Genomic DNA, 17,378 nt, shown 5'->3' with positions numbered 1-17,378 from the left:
GGCGTAAAGCATTATAATATTTTTTATGTTATAAAATACATTACAAAATTCCTATAATGGGCTTTTGCACATCTATTCGGGATTTAAAAAGGGGCTTAAATTTTAAGCCCCAGCCTGACCCTCGGGCCTCATACTCCATCCTAAATCTAGACCGAGGCAGGCTAGTCCCGGAAGCCCGACGGACCAACCCGGCCCATTGAGAGCCCTACATTCGAGTGTCCATAAATTAAAGGTCAAATTTCCTTATTCGGTCTTGAAGCCCGACGGGCCGGGCTTCAACCCAACCCATTGACAGCCCTACATTTGAGTGTCCATGAACCAAAGGTTGAATTTCCTCGATCAATCTAAATTTGAAATTGTGACTTAGTGTGTTAACATATGTCTGTCACCTTTATAACTTTTAAGTGCTTGCGCATCAACGCCCCACTCTACCACGGGTATTAAACAGCTCCCCTTCTTAAAATAAAGGCAGGGCTACTCACCTTCCATGTTTTTAAAAAAGGAACTGCTTCAACCTTTTTATCTTAATGAGATGTTTATCAATGTTTTAAACCTTTTGGTAGCATTGTGGCCTCAAAATATTTTTATATTCAAAATATATTTATTTGTTGATATATGGTATATCCATAATTGCTATGCACAATGATTTGATGCATGGAGCCACGTGAACCGTCCAATCAATCCATCTAGATTATGATAGAGGGAGGAAAAGATCCAATAAAAGAAATGGAAAGAGCTATGAACAAAATGATTGTTGAATGCTCTTAATCTATCTGTTGATCAAGTGGCCGCACATGCACAAAGAAATAAACACTCCGAGGAATGAAGCCAACGATCTACATTCAAGTTGCATAGTTGTTTAATTGAGGAAAACTATGAAGTTAGGTTGGATTAAAATGACTTCTTCTTTCTTTCTTTCTTTTTATTTTTATTTTTTTATACACACACTCCCCGACACACTCATGCCTTAGTGGGATTTCACCACCTATGGATACTCAAACCCTTGACCAGGTGTTGAAACTCCTGAGAGTCCACCACCGGACCAAGGGTAAGGATCCATACTAAAATGACTTAAGCCCAAGCAATAGGCTCAAATTCAGGCCATTGGTAATGGTACCAAAACATGCTGTTCCAATCATTAGAACGTTGCCTTGGAAAACTAATATTTAGTTGCTCATTGATTTAGTTTTATATTGGAAGTACTCATTTATTTATTAACCTAGTAACTTATACATGGAAACATGTTTATTTTGATGGGTTTGTCATCAGGCACCTTGAGATTAGACATGACGGGTCATGCGGAAGGAAGACTTTTGATTTATGAATCTTAGTGCCTTGGCTATGATTATACACGTACTTGGATATTATTCATTTGGTCATGTTATACATAAGGACTGACTTGGTGCTAGAATAGACAATCTCCACCATTAGGTCCAACTCCACTGTCGATGTACCTTCACCTCACCTATATGAGTGTGGAAGTGTGTAGGGGTGGAACTGGACTGAAACCGACCAAACAGTCCGGTTTAATCCAGTTATAGAGTGCACCGGTTCCGATTCCAGAAATCAAAGAACCGTTTAGTTCGATTCGGTTATCAATTTAGGGGTATGTAGAACCGAACCTTTTTTTTTTTAAATAATAAAATAAACCCCAAGTCCCTAACCAAACCTAACCCTCCTATGTTGCAGCTGCCCCCCCCCCCTCTCTCTCTCTCTGTTTTCCAGAAAAGCCCAGAACTGTGAAATTGATCTAGAACTGAACCGGTTTTCATGGTCCAGTTCCAGTTCAATTCTAGGGTGCTAACGGTCCGGTTCCAGTTTCAAAAATCCTTTAACCGTTAGGAACGATTCAGTTCTGATTTCACCCCAGAATCGGACCGAAACAACCTATGTGCACCCCTGGAAGTGTGTCATGAGTAGTTCTTAGAACACAAAGGCATCTTATTTCTTAAATTGGCAGATCGCTTGCAAGTAATTAGTTTGGGAGACCTATTATGCTTGAATTAGAATATACTTGTTTCATTAAGTCCCTTGACTTAATGATATATGGATGGGAATATCCTTAATTAATATTGCTTTGACTCGATTTACAAAGCTACTACATTGGTATGTTTGGGTGGTTTCATTAGGATCATTAAAATCCACACAATTTAAACGTAAGGATCTCTCTGCTTTGCCATGAATATCAATATATATGGGCTGATTTGATGGTTTAGATGTCTATCAAGTGTTTTAATGGCTGACCAATACTTTTATAGTTTCTAATTGGTTAATTGTAAGTTTTTAATAATTAACTTTAAATTTTAATTATCAATTTATTTAAGTCATAACGGACAGAATTGTTAAGATTTGTTAATCCACTTTTTAGGGCGACATGAGATTATCTGAAGATGATGACTACGATAGTTGAAGGAAGTGGACATTTATGGTGCGTGAATTGGAAGGCAATGCTCGATTAGAAAGGTAAAACATCTTAACATCTAAACCCCCTCCTTTATATATAGATCTTATCTAACTTGAGATAGAGAAGTGCTACGAGAAGAGCATTAGACATCCAACTTGAGATAGAGAGAGAGAAAATGTGAAATGTTCCCACCTCACATACCATGTGCATGCCCCGGCGTAAGATTCACCGTTGGACGATTTTGGTTAGCCCTCGGCCTCTGTTAGAGGTCTTAACGCATCTCTTTACTGGTGTATATCCATGATAGATCATTGCAAGATTTTCCTTGCATTGGGAGATCAACATCAGCAAAAATAGGTAAATTTTTCTATGCATAGAGTATGTATAGAATGTAATTTATGATTATTTTTGAAACATAGACATGATGATGGATGGTGATCCAATTAAGGCTGAATTAATCACAAATTTTAAAGTTGGATTCTAATGAGTTCCTATAAAAATCTAATAGCAATATCATACCATCTTTCTGGCCAATATTTCAATTGTAAATCAGTATCATGAAGATTGTAGGCCACACCATGAAAATCATCCTTCCCTAAAATTTCCCTAAAATTAGGTTGAGCTGCTCACTGGGTGAGCCACAATTATAAGTTGACCACCACCAGTTATCCATTGATTCTAACAGTGTGGCCCATTTGATTAGTGGATGACCCTGATTTTTGTGCAAGGAGATCTTGACGGTGGGGCCTACCATTCCGACAGTACTGGTGTCACAAACAAGTGGCTTGTTGGCAAAAAAGATGGTAAGGACCTGTTTTGCCAGCTGCATTAGGTGGGATTAGGGTGGATGGAATTGTAAAAGTTACAATAAATGCATATGTAAGGTATTGTCCTTTAGGATTTATCCCATGTTTTCTAATATTACGTTTGGAATGCATGCATTAAAATATAAGTTCTTGGATTTACTTTCAAATTGCATTTGGATTGAACCTGAATGAAGCAAAAATCCATCATTTGTGAGATTAGTAATCCCATCTAACACTTTCCAACATAAGGTTCATTTTTCAAAGCTTACAAAGTTAATTTTAATTCCATCTTACACTCTTTCCAAAAATGCCATTTTGAATTTCAAAGTGGGATTAGTAATGCAATCCCATTTAATACAACTTAATACCACTGTCCAAACAAGCTGTAAGGTATCATGCCAGCAAATTAATTATTTTTTGGATAACTCTAATTCGATGAGGCCTGATGTGGTGTCATTTCATTGGCCCGCTAAAGGATCACGTACCCATTTGACCAAAATTCTTTTAAAAGTTTGTGGGCCCCTTTCTTACAAACATATGCAAGCCAATGAATTGTAATTAACCACACTTTGGTTGCAGGTGATGACCGCATCTGTTATTGGTATATGGCCTATTCTCAAGTGTGCCCTGTGTAATGAATGGCCTGGATCTCTGAAAGGTGTGTCATCCACTGGGATCTTTGAAACACGTGCCATACATCAGGATCTCCAGACGTGTCCTGTCCCCTTACATGAGGTTATCATCCAATCATGATTATTTTTTTATTTGGATTTGGAGAGATCATTAGGATTGCGATCCACGAGGACCCCTCAATGCGAAAGTTTGAAGTACCAAAGATAAAGCCATTCGTGCGGAATGACCCACGTACCAAAGATAAGGATAGTACGCTCGTCAGCTAAGCTACAATGAAAGGAGGCTGACTTTGTACTAAATAAACTCTGTAGGGCACACTATGATGTATGTGTCTTATCCATTCCGTCCATCCATTTTTACCCTATCATTTTAAGGTATGAGACCAAAAGCTAAGCATATCCAAAGCTCAAGTGGACCACACCATAGGAAACAAATGGGATAATAATCCACTGTTAAAACCTTGCTAGGACCATATAGATGTTTATCCCTCATCCCTGGGAAGTTTTTAACGATAGTCCTTCAATGTCCACTATTTCCTGTGTGGTCCACTTGAGCTTTGGATGTCCTTCAATTTTGAGTTCATGCACAAACACTAGAGAACAGGGTGAAGAGGTGTATAAGAGATGGAAACTCGTTAATTCAAACTCGCGCATAACCCTTATCCAAACCGTCTACTTTATCCAACGGTTGATAGCAAGGTTTGCACGTAATGGCGTGTGAATTGGTGCACAGCTTAGCGTTTCTTTATATATATGTATATGTGGGAAAATGTTCTATGCGGTCGAGCTCATGGGAACTTCCTATGAAATCAAGTTGTGTGGGCTCTATCGTGATGCATGTTAACCATCAACACTGTTCATTTGATGGGTCCCCTGTAAATTATGGGATATCCCAAAAATCAGCCGTATACAAAACTCAGGTGGGCCATACCCTCTAAAATCATGTGAAGACATGCCTAAAACATATAAAAGCACTTGGTGGGGCCCATCTGAAACTTGGTTTGACCCCTCATCCAAGTGGGACACACATAATGGATGGGCTAGATTTGTGAAACACATCTCGGTGGGCCCAACAAATGATTATGAATGTTTTAATGGAGGGTTAACCCCTCTCAACTTTTGTATGTGGTGTGGCCCACAAAAGTGACGGATTGACTTGATTTTTAAGGCCCAGGATCACCATGGAATGATGCATTTGACCGATGGTGTTGATGGTCGACATGCATCACAGTGGGGCCCACACAGCTTGACCTCGTGGGAAGTTCCATGAGCTGGACGGCATAGAAACTTTTCCTATATATATATATATATATATATATATATATATATATATATATATATATATATATATATATAAACAGATGGATGGAATAGATAAGACACGTAAATCATGATGGGCCTCACATAGTTTAGCATGACGGATTATTCCTGAGACGATCCACTTAATGTTCTTCCTCTCTTCTTTGGTATGTTTTCGTGCGGAGTTTCGTCCTGTGCGTGAAAGGGTGTATTAAATCCCATTCATATGCAGTGATATGTCATCCTCCATCAATAGCTCCAGTTTTTGGAGAAAGTGGTTGATTGACAATATAAATCTTGAATTTCAACGGCTGGCCTTCTTTTTTCTAATACAAGTTAGACGGACGCGGATTGCGAACTGAGTAAATCAGTGCCTTACACGTACTTAGTAAACTCAATTTGAAGTCTGAGCACACGTGTCTTAGAGAGATCCAGGCCATTCATCACGAAGTGCGGAATGTGGCCTTACCATGTACCAAAGAAAAGGATAGTACGCTCGTCAGCTAACCTACACACAAACTTGAATTTGGACCGTTGGATTTCTTTTTCCAGCCACCCAATTGTCTCATGAAAGTTTCTCATGCCTATCACCTGACTCCCATTACTTCTATCCAGGGAATGTTAATACTCCGTACTACCTGATGAACGGTCCCAATCAATGACAACTGTTCTATCCGCTCAGATCTCTGACAGGTGTTATAGCCACTCACAAGACATGGCCCTCGTTGAATCACGACCCTTATTTTATAGCAATTGCATTCTTATCTTCCGTGGCGTGGACGTTGTATCTGACATGGTCGAAAAATAGCAGAAGCAAGTCACCTGAAAGGCGTCCTCACGCCACCTATTATAATAATAATAATGGAATTTATAACTACGTCCACCCTGATTGATAGGGAAGTAGTTAATTTGATACTCTGTCTCCATGTCACGCTTCATATGCAGGCACTTATAAATGGTACACATGCATTTATTAATTCAAATTAAAAACCAACTAAATTGTAGAATCCATTGGATGCGTTTCATCTCATCCACACTTAGTCCGTATATATGGTGGGTCCCTTGATTTGGAAGGATGAGGTTGAGGAGAATCTTAGTAGGATTGGTCAATTTGGTCTGTTCAATCGATTAATCTTAACCGTCTATTAACTCCGACACACATTTATCAATTACAATGCAAAAACTTAACTGATTAAATGATATAATTTATACCTGATTTGCTTTATTTTCTATCACCATTATTTTTCCGAGCTACAAGTGGAATTAGTATCATGTACTAATAAAAGTGATTCTTTGTAATCATAAGTAATCTATGATGAGCCCTAACAAATAGACAGATTAGATTGTTGATTAAACTTATTTTTATGTAAAACATTTATATTAAAGTCCCTTGAGAAATGGTTAATAATTTTTTGGATGAATTGGATTAAATTAGACTACCCAAGTATGGGAGCACTGGATCATTTATCTGATTCAAGTTAACATTTTTTAAGGGGATTGTAAGTTTTTTTTTTTAAATTATTAATTTAAAATTAAAGAAAGGTGGACTTATGCCACTTAAGGGCCTGTTTGGCCGGGCAAAGTGGAAGGGATTAGATGGTATTGGATGGGATTGAAAGTTAAATCTCGGGATTGGCCAGTGTGCCAAACAGACTGGGTGATCTGATCCCGGGATATAGCAATCCCATGGATCTTAAGACAATCCACTGACAACACCATCATTACCTTTAAATCCCATCCAATCCACCCTAATCCGTTCAAATTTGCCTGGGACGTGTTTGGTTCGAGGGATTGGAAGGTACGGGAAGGTTTAATCCTAGGATTGGCTAGGCGTTCCAAACAGCCTCGATATAGCAACACCATCACATCTACCCTAATACCATTCAATCCCTTCTAATTCACTGGGCCAAACAGGCCCTAAATTTATAAATTGCAAAAGATTGTACAGCCATTCGGGGGAGTCCCAACAAAAAGATTTTGGACCTTGCCTATTATACATCAATATCTCACACTATGCTAAGATCAAAATCAGACTACTAGACTATCCATTGGAATGAGAGTAAGGGCCGAATCAGAGGAAGGAGGACCAGAGCTAAAGGGAGCTTCCCTACTACAGCCGACAAGCTCCATGTCAAATGGTCCCAATGCTTTTTAGCCCAATGTTGTCAAGGGGCTAGTAAGTTACTTAAGAAAAATTACTTACACCTTAAGTAGCTTATCTTGATTTCTACTCAAAATTGATTAAGTGACTTTATATATATATATATACTCATAAACATAACTTACTTATCTGAAATAAGTTACTAACTTACTGCTATAAGTAGAAAAAGTAACTTATTAGCTGGTATTCAAATGGGCTTTAATTGTCTTATTTATACACATATGCACATGCACATGCACCATATGGGCACTCAATCTCACGAGAGTGGGCCTCATTTGAGTAAACATATGTTGAGTGTAATACTTTCTAAGTGCCAGTGTATCAATATACTAAAGTATTAAGTAGCTTCCCATAAAAGAAATGTCATGTAGTAGCTTATCGAGAAAGGTCACAGGTACAACATTTCGTATCAAAATGGAGAAAAGATATCAAAATATTTAGTTTTCTATAATTAATTGAGGCACCGTCTCTACAATGTACATGCACAAAGCTTATACAAAGTTGCTAGGATATGTCGAAAAAGCTTGATATATACATTGAACATCAACATCGGTCCATTTTGTTAATTCATTTTAGAGCATGTGCCAAAAAATCTCTAAAATGAAGTTGATCTGAATCTTATGTGGACCACACCATTGGAAACAATGGTGATTGACCATTAAAAACTTTTCTGTAGGCCATACTAGTTTTGGATCAAGCTAATATTTCTCTTTTACCTCCATTTAGGTCTATGTAACCTCCATAATAGGTTGTATGTCAAATAAAAATTATAGTGGAGTAGAAGAAGTTTTTAATGGTGAGCATTCAATAACCTTTTGTGGTGTAGTCTGCTTGAGATCTGTATGTGCTACATTTTTTGGACCGTGCCCTAAAATAAGTTGGCAAAATGAATGGACCAACATGAACATAGAGATGGGCCCACAGTCAATGACTCGCCCACTGAGCTGTTACCCTAGATTCATCTAATCCGCACCCATTGGGCTGGTTGACTATGGCTGTTTTTCATCTCATTGTTTTAGTGATTTGGACCACTCCTGGTTTTCTGGACTCACATCTTAACATGCGCTGCTTTAACTGCAGCTACTGAAGGGTGGAATGGATTTCACAAAGGCATGAGGGTAGATAATAGATTTTTGCATGGCCAAAAGTCTTGTAAGTAGTTGACTCAAAGGGAATGGGCTATTCTCGGGAAAAGGTGAAAATAATAAAAATAATGCCAAGGGGCCAAAAACATCAATTTCTTTTGTTTTAAGATCTCCTATGGACTAGTTGTAGGGTTGGACTACTCACTAGGGGTGTACACCGAGTCGAGTTGGCCTCAGCTCGACTCGGCTTGGCCACTAGCTGACCCCAGCTTGAACTCGGCTCGGCTCGGTCCTCGAGCCTGACTGGCCAGCTCGGCTCGGTTTGGTCAGCGGCTCGGGCCAGTTCAAGTCGAGTTTGCCTGTGCAACATTTTCACAAACACATGGACTGCACCTTCAAAATCTCAATGTATGTAAAATAACAGTAATGGTTTTATAGGTATTTTATCAAACACCTTCCAAGTAACATAAAAATCAAGAAAAAAAGGATATTTGTTTCATATACATACCTTCTTTGCCACCAGTCACATTTCGTTGAGTCATTTCATCAAACACTTGGTGAGAAGTATCAATATCAAAGTAACTGAGTCATCGAATTGGTTCGATCCGAGTTCGATTCGAGTTGGGTTCGATCGGAGTTGAGTTGAGTTGGGGCTAGCTCGAACTCGGCTTGAATTCATTTTTGAGCTCAAAAAATCAGCTTGAACTAAGCTTCAAACCAAGTCAAGCGAGCTAACCATGCTAGCTCAGTTCATATACACCCCTACTACTCACATTATATTTCATACAGGAAAGATGATATGTTACAAAAATACCCATGAATACCTAAAACTAGGTAGCCTAGGTCAAGACACTTTTAGGTACTGCTCTACTTAGGCTCATTGACAAGTGAGCTTAATTTTTAGGTCCGGACCGCTCATTTGCCTTGAGCTATACACAAGCCGAACTGAGTCAAGCTTGGCCCAATTTGGCCCAGCTTGGCCAACATCTATCCCAACTTGAACTCAACTTGGCTCAATCCTCGAGTTTGATTGGCCAACTCAGCTTGACTTGGTCAGCATCTTGGCCCAATTTGAGTCCAATTCAAGTTGGGCTTGAGCTCGGTCTTTCAAGCTAAGTTCCAGTTTGAGCCTACAGTTGAGTTTGGGTTTAGAATTATATATATATATATATATATATATATATATATATATAAAATATTTATATTAACTGAACCTAATCCAAGTTGAATCAATTTGAACTGGAGTCGTGTCGAATTTTTTCAAGCTCGATAAAACAGTTCATATATCTCAAACCCAATTTCAATTGAGTCGAACTTTTATGAGTGAAGTGACGGAGCCAACTCAGTTCGTGTACAGCTCTCTAAAATGCAGCTAAAATGCACACCTATCAATACCATCCAAATCATGGGCGCCACTATGATCAGAGCACAGCCTGTCATTGACACTGATCCAACAATCCTAACCATCAGCTTTCTCCAACAGAGTTGAACTATCTATCATTTATTGTTAACCAATCACTTAATACCAACAAATTGGACGGTTTATACAATCCGATTACTTCCAATCTTCCAATGGTATCCATCCATAAGGTGACCAGTCATTTGGAAGGTCCGGATTGAAGTGAGTTTTTTCCAAGTGTACGGTGGATTGGACACTACAACTTAAGAAATTGGCAGTGAACTACCACCGTAGCCTATCCGATGCAAAACATTTCCGCCAATCTAACGGAATTGTGAAAGCAGCGGGAGAGCTGCCTCTTTTCTCTCTGTCGAAACATATTCAATAGAAAATGATTTTCGTGGTCTTTTTCTGATTCTTTCTTTCTTCTACGATACGCATCTCTATTTCTATCCAGTCTTCGTCTTCACCGTTGGATTTTTCTCTCCCAAAAAAAAAATAAAAAAAATAAAAATCGGTTTGATGGTTGTTTTTGTTTCTCCTTTGATCTTGGTTATACCATCCACATGTCGAATTCCATGACAGATTTCTTGAATGTATTGTACGTTGTTTTCTCCTTCTGCTCTGCTCTCTCCCTGGGAGCTCTGAAAGGTACCTGGTTCTTCTTATTGTTATTTCATTTCCTGAGTAATCTGGTCATGGGTCTTTTCTCTTTTTGGGTTTTCTTGCCTTTTTCATGTTAGTTTGATGATGGGTTTTGTTGGTTTTCATTTTTTTTGCTCGGATTCTTTGTTTTTTCTGCTTTTTTTTGGGGAATCTGATGGTGGGTCTTTTTTGTTTTTTGGTTTTGTTTGTTTGTTTGTTTGTTTTTATTTTTTTATTGTTTTAAATGGGTTTTTTGAATTTTTGTTTCTTTTGCTTGTAGTTCTTTTGGTTTTTGTTATTTTTCCTTTTTTGTCTTTCTGCGCTTCTCTGTATTGGTTATGTCGATGCGTTTCAAAAGTTCTGATTGTTGTTTTGCTTTAGTTCTTTTCTTCTTTGATTTCTTGGGGTGTTTGATACTCTCTTTTGGCGATTTTATTGTTTTTCTTGATTTTGAGTGGGTTTCTTGAATTTTGATTCTTTTTGCTCCGTTCTTTGGTCTGTCTTTTTCCACGTTCTGAGGAATCTGATGATGGGCCTTTTTCTATTGTTGGGTTTTACAGCTTTCCTACACTCGTTTGATCACGGATTTCTTAGATTTTAACTTCCTTTTTTTTTTCATCATGTTGTAGGTATCTTTGTGGGTCCTATTGCAAGTTCGTTACTGATCTTGGGAAATGTTGGGGTTATTCTGGCGTTGCTTCCTGCTCAGGTTACTTGGACTGTCTATGCTCTTGTCAAGTAAGCAGTTTTTTTTTTTTTCCTTATTTTACATGAATGATTGCTTCATTTGGTTTTGTACCTTGATTTCTATGTGTGTTCTGAAATTCATGTCGATTGTTTTAGATCAATTCCAGTGGATTGGTGATTTTGATTTGCAAAACGAAGGTAATATGGTTGTGTTTGGTTGTACTATTGTTTGAATTACAGTTAATAATTCGATAGAGAGGACCAAATTCTAACTGCTTCCTTACAATTCACAAAGTAACTCTTGAAATGCAGCTTCTTCCTTCCAACTCCACTTGAAAGTGACATAATTGCAGTTTGGAGCCTCATCCCACAATATGAATACTCACTAATTGCAATTTGGTCATTTCCACTTTATTGAACTTGTTATTGCAATTTAATTGGATAGTGCATCCAAACGCTGCCGAAATAGTCAGTTTGTGTTGGATTAGAAGTATCGCAGTCGCGAGAACATACAACCTAAACTGATTCTACCAAAATAAACCATTAGGCTGAAACTCAGAAGACAAAACAGAATCATGTAATGAATGTACCATTCCTGGGTTGGTGTTCTCAACAATGGGATGAGAGGGGCCATTTAGGAGGGTCCACTGATTGACGGTTCGGTTGTGCAGGACAAAACGGTTTGATGCAACTCTCAAATTTGCCTTCCTGTTTGCTCTGCCCCCACTGTTTGGTCTTTGGTTGATTCTCAGTATCGCTGGAAGTGTTCTTGTTGGAATGGGTTATGGGTTCTTCACGCCGTGGGTTTCGACTTTTGAGGCCTTTAGACAGGTTGGGGAATCGAAGAAGTTCTTGCACTGCATTGTGGTAAGAGTTTCAATTGGTGCTAGCTGCTTTTTTCTTTCTTGTCCACTTGTATTATTTAGTTGCAATCAGTTTGATTTGAATAATTCCGTCAACAAACGGGCAGGATGGAACGTGGGGAACGATTAAAGGGAGTTGCACTGTGGTCCGAGATTTCGGCGACATTTGCTACCATTCATACCCGCAGTACTTGAAGGAGTTACATGAAGGCTCTGGTTCAGATGAAACTCACTCAATCAGGTGCATGTTTGTCTGATGTTTTTATATGTTAAGCCAAAGAGGAATTAGAGGATCCTCGACCTGAGGAGATGCAGTTTATTCTGTTTTCATTTTGAAGTTTGGAAATGTGGGGTCCATGGTTCAGCGATCCATAAATTAATGTGTTTGGCCCATAATGAATGGACCATGCTCTGAAAATCTCTTGGAGTGGAAGATTCTACCCTCCAATGGTGGGCCATTTTTCAGTTGAATGTGGACCCACTCGTGTACTACTCTTCTTAGTTGTCTGTTCGTAGGCAAAAAACTGCAAGAATATGATTGTCCAATTGAAGGATGTTTGGGGGCGTGGTCAATCCATGATGGGGTCTAGCAAACCATTAATCTGTATTACTGAACATGTGTACTCTGCATATCCTCAAGGTGGAAGATCCTGTAATTCCTCTGCAGAACATTGGCATGTTTAAATTTCTCTGTGGAATGGAAACAATAATCAGCAATGCCATGGGAAAAGAGGATGCTACTCTTAGATGCATTAATCCACACTCACTGCTCAAAAACTCTCACAGGTTAATTGAGGTGCCAGGATGTCTTGCTGTGGGGCTGATGGGCCTGATCGTGGAGATCCCGCTTTACACGGCAATAGCCATAATTAAGAGTCCATACATGCTCTTCAAGGGCTGGCACCGCTTGCTGCATGATCTTGTAAGCCGAGAGGGCCCATTCCTTGAGACGGCTTGTGTGCCCGTTGCTGGTCTGGTGATCCTTCTATGGCCTCTCATTGTGATTGGGAGTATCTTGTTGGCTATTTTCTCAAGCATCTTCGTTGGGTTATATGGCTCGGTCATCGTATATCAGGTCTATATGCAAGTTTCATTAACTTTTCATTATCTTGATATCCTGACAGGCTTCATGATATCTCTCTCTATGTTTCATACTTCTCTTAAAACTCATATCTGGTATTCGATGCAGGAAAGATCTTTCCGGAGAGGTGTTGCTTATGTGATTGCCATGGTTTCAGAGTTCGACGAGTACACGAACGACTGGCTATATCTGAGGGAGGGGTCTATCCTTCCAAAGTAATCATTCTTCTGATCAATTCTTTCTCCGTTCTTGATAGCTTTAGAAACTTTTGGCTTGATTCCACAAAATGGGAGCCCAACCCATCAGGGCCCGTGGCTTGATTCCCAGGCCTGTGACCATGCCAATTACAGTCGACTTGAATTGGGGCTGGCTGTAATTTCTGGTAAGATTAATAGACAGGCCGGCGCCTGGCTTTCGGGCCAGATTAATGAATAGGTGGACTACCTTCCAGCCTGAACTTGCCCAGTTCCACCCTTTCTTGCCAAGCAGGCCCATCTGAGCTCAGTGATTTTGATTTTCATGGCCAGTAATTTGCTTTACATGTTTGGCTTCTGCTTTTAATGGTAGTGATCTCATTACTCTCAGCCAGGCCCCGGTACCGAAAGAAGAAAGCCTCCCACTCGGCGGAGTTTCCTGTCGGAGCTAGTAATGCAGCGGGAAGCAATGCTGGGTGTCTTTCTTCAGAGGCACCCGCGTTGCTTGTTCCAAGTTTAGCTCCTTCAAGATCTATCAGAGAAGCGATACAGGAAGTGAAAATGGTGCACGTATGCTTCTAAACTCCCATCCTTCCATTAATTTTTTCATGATTTTTCGCATCCCAAAACTTCATTTCTTGAAAGAATTCTTCTCATTTATATGACAAGCACTGTTTTAAGTATCGATGATATCGGCCAATATATCCCACGATATATCTTGTATACCACCTGTGTAATATGAAAGGCACAAGTAGTGGGATATATCCCACATGTTTGATCCAGTGAGCATTTTCGATTTTCGATCCTTTTTTTTTTGCTTATGTAAATCATTTTAAATCAGTGTTAAATTGTTACAAATCCATCAATTTTCATGTTTTGCATGAAAAATTATGAATTACGAGTTTTGATTTTGAGATTTGGATTAGATGGGCCGAGTTGTGGAAAATTGAAAAAAAAAAAAATCAAAATTTTCTAATTTTTCGCAAATTGGTTGCAATTTATCTAAACATAAAATCAAACATATATGTAACTTGATTTAGTGATTCTTCTTTTGCTTTTGAATGTATTGCTTGTGTTTCCACACGTCTTCATACATTTATAAATTATATGAATAGACTTTAAATATACTTGCATCAATTCAGTTAGCCAACACATAAATTAGGACCCCATACAAAGAAAACCTATTATGTACACTTATTTTTTGTAATGTTTTGATTTATAAGTGTGTATTGATGTCTTTTTTAACAATCAAGTTTCATTGAAAAATTTGATCAATTTCCCCATGTTTCCAACAACGGCGTTGCATTACGTGATACAATTAATATATCCCATGCGATAACCGATATGTATCCATATCCTAAGGGTGCGATATGTAACGTGATACCGATATTTCGAACACTAATGACATTACTTCAATTGCATTTGTTTGATTTGCATTACAGAAAAAGAAAAATAGACCTATTGACCTTGATGAGTTGATGATCATTTCATCAAACACTTCTAAATATTTCAAAATTAATCTCAATTGACAACTGGTTGAATGGAAATTTCAGAAAAAAAATTAATATTTTAATATATATATATATATTAAAAATGATTTTTATTTTTTGAAAATTGACAATGATTTAACAAATCGGTAGACCAGCCCTCATACATGCTTGATTTCATGTTTAAAGTGCAACATTGCAAGTAATTTGGGAGAAATTGGGAAATTTTCGAATTTAGAGTGTATGTGATGATCATTCATCAAATGCTCCTAAATACTTCAGAATTAGTATCAATTGACAACTGGTTGAAGGAAAATTTTGAAAAAAACATGAAGAATATGAAGAACCAATGGATATTGAAATCAAAGCTCTAATTCCATGATTTTTCAAGCAAAACATGAAAAATCAATGGATTTATAACTATTTGACATTGATTAACATAATTTCAAAAAAAAAAGAAAAAAAGATTGGAAATTGAAAATGCTCGGATCAAACATGTGGGATATATCGGCACTACCTATGGGTTTCGTATCGCACAAGTGGGATACAAAATATGTCGTGGGATATATCAGCCGATATCTTCGATATTTAAAACATCAATATAACTGGTGAAATCAGATATTGAGAATGTTCCGTTGGTAAAGCTTTTGGGCCATGCCTCATCCCACAATCTTCTTTTAAGAAGTCCAATTAATAGCCTACTATCAGACTGTCAGGATTATTAGATCAGTCCAGGATTTCACACTACATTCCTAACTAATTCACAGTGATGAAAAGTATACTTACGTAATAAGTAACCTATAAAATCCTACCTTTCAAAAAAAAAAAAAAATCCCTTTAAAAAATAATGCAGCATGCACAGCATAAACCTTCAATGTGAAAAATTCCATCGTTCCAGGTTGGACTGGATCTCCTGCCATGAGAGAAAAGTGCTAATCTTGTTTCGGGGATTTGAACGGATGTGATTCGAATTTCGTAACAGATATGGGAAGACATGATGAAGGGATGTGAAATGAGGGGGAAGGTGCTGTTGGATGCAAATGTGATAACGCCGGGCGATCTTAATGAGTGCACCAAGGCTAAGGACAGCCAAGAGACCATCGTGGGCCTTGGCCTGCCTTCCTACGCATTCTTGCACTGCCTCCTCCACTCCGTCAAGGTAGGGTCGAGTGGGCTGCTGCTGACTGATGGTGTGGATGTGACCCAGCAGAACCGCCCACGCGAACGGGTGCTGGACTTCTTTTTCCAGCCTGTGATGGTTCTAAAGGAACAGATCAGGGTTCTGAGATTGGTGGAGGGTGAGGTGGGGTTCTTGGAGAAGATTACACTCTTTGGATGCAATGCCGAACGGTTTGAGGCTTGGGATAATGGCTCATTGGTCCCTCAGGATGCTCTCAGGGCCGCTCAGATTCAGGCTATCAGTAGAAGGTATGTAATTTTCAAATGCATGGTCTTGTTCATGTTGTATGGATGTTTTCTGATGAAATCATAGGGACCCCATGATGCATCCGAACAAAGTGTCCCTGATTGAGCTTTCCATGTTTATGGGTTTCCTAGCACTTTGATTAGTCGCCTACAAGATAAATGGTTAAGAGAAATACCACCATAGTAATAGAAAAAAGGTTCAAGATCGGAGTGCTAGGATACTTTCAATAAGGAATGTTTCTGGGTCACCCCGCATCTTCAGTGGTCCCACAAGGTTAACAGTCTGATTGATGAGCTATGGGCCTTGTGTGGAATGGGTGCAACGGGACATTTCGCAATGTGATGCATCAACACCACACAATTTCTCGCCTCTTGCGCAATATATATATATATATATATATATATATATATATATATATGGAAAATGGACTTGAGACCCAAGAAGTTACAAAAATATTGTAGGGACACGATCTTTGAATGTGGGACATTAAAAAGAACTTGTAAGAGAATATAACAAATGTTAATGTGAATGTTACTGATTAGAAAATGGTGGCAGAGTGACAGGCATGACGAGGAGCATATCAAAGTTTCCGACATACCGAAGGAGATTCCGTGATGTCATCAAGGCGTTGATCATATATTCTTTGGAAAGGGGGGGCTCATCTGCTTCCTATTCCAGCAGACGTGTTGCTTCCATGGAACTTCCGTAGGCTCTAAAGTTGAAAGCAATGGCTGCATTTGTGTTTGTAAAGAAGTTGTGAAGGTTGTTAGAAGAGATGGTACGAAGATTGGGTCCCACGGGTGGGCACGGGCAGGTTGTAGCGATGTCTTTTTTTTGGCACGGCTCAACAGCATTGAGAAGAGGAAACAGGCATTAGTAATTGACCATCATCGTGAGATACAAAATGTTGTTTGTACATAAATGTAATGTATATTTATTTCTGGAGTGGCGTGGTCCACCCACTAATGGTTTCTTGGGTTTTAGGCAGAGAGAGAGAGAGAGAGAGAGAGAGAGAGAGCCCATCTAACTGGTTGGTTGGTGGCTTGGAAAATGCGGGAGAGTGACGGGACCCATCCAACTTTTTGTGACTGAGTGGGTCCTTTGCTCTGGCCCACCCTATGTTTGGATGCTTTTCTTTTTCCTATTGGATTCCAGTGATAGTCGAATGTGAACCATCTCTCTCTCTCTCTCTCTCTCTCTCTCTATTCA

General features: G+C 38.9%; 1 protein-coding gene across 3 annotated transcripts; it reads left to right on the top strand.

The window, feature by feature from the left end:
- Positions 1 to 10,031: 10,031 nt before the first annotated feature.
- Positions 10,032 to 17,157, top strand: LOC131242460 (uncharacterized membrane protein At3g27390-like). Of its 3 annotated transcripts, none has more exons than XM_058241108.1 (9): positions 10,036 to 10,437; positions 11,061 to 11,169; positions 11,790 to 11,985; positions 12,089 to 12,222; positions 12,768 to 13,056; positions 13,171 to 13,277; positions 13,652 to 13,826; positions 15,726 to 16,171; positions 16,725 to 17,157. In XM_058241108.1, the coding sequence occupies exons 1-9, from the start codon at positions 10,353 to 10,355 to the stop codon at positions 16,876 to 16,878; spliced, it is 1,695 nt and encodes a 564-aa protein (XP_058097091.1). In that variant the 5' UTR covers positions 10,036 to 10,352; the 3' UTR covers positions 16,879 to 17,157. The 3 variants fall into 3 exon arrangements, with proteins under 3 accessions (XP_058097090.1, XP_058097091.1, XP_058097092.1); XM_058241109.1 differs by having other exon boundaries at positions 10,037 to 10,437; positions 11,061 to 11,140; XM_058241107.1 differs by having other exon boundaries at positions 10,032 to 10,437; positions 12,768 to 13,277.
- The last annotated feature ends 221 nt before the right edge of the window (positions 17,158 to 17,378 follow it).

This window comes from Magnolia sinica, chromosome 4 (assembly GCF_029962835.1).
Source record: "Magnolia sinica isolate HGM2019 chromosome 4, MsV1, whole genome shotgun sequence".
Taxonomy (NCBI): domain Eukaryota; kingdom Viridiplantae; phylum Streptophyta; class Magnoliopsida; order Magnoliales; family Magnoliaceae; genus Magnolia; species Magnolia sinica.
This window is presented reverse-complemented; position numbering and strand designations above follow the sequence as displayed.

Coding starts and splice junctions, on each gene's coding strand:
- LOC131242460 (XM_058241107.1), top strand. CDS start 10,353: ATGTCGAATTCCATGACAGATTTCTTGAATGTATTGTACGTTGTTTTC. Junction 10,438..11,060: donor CTCCCTGGGAGCTCTGAAAG/GTACCTGGTTCT, acceptor ATCATGTTGTAG/GTATCTTTGTGGGTCCTATT. Junction 16,172..16,724: donor ATTCAGGCTATCAGTAGAAG/GTATGTAATTTT, acceptor AAATGGTGGCAG/AGTGACAGGCATGACGAGGA.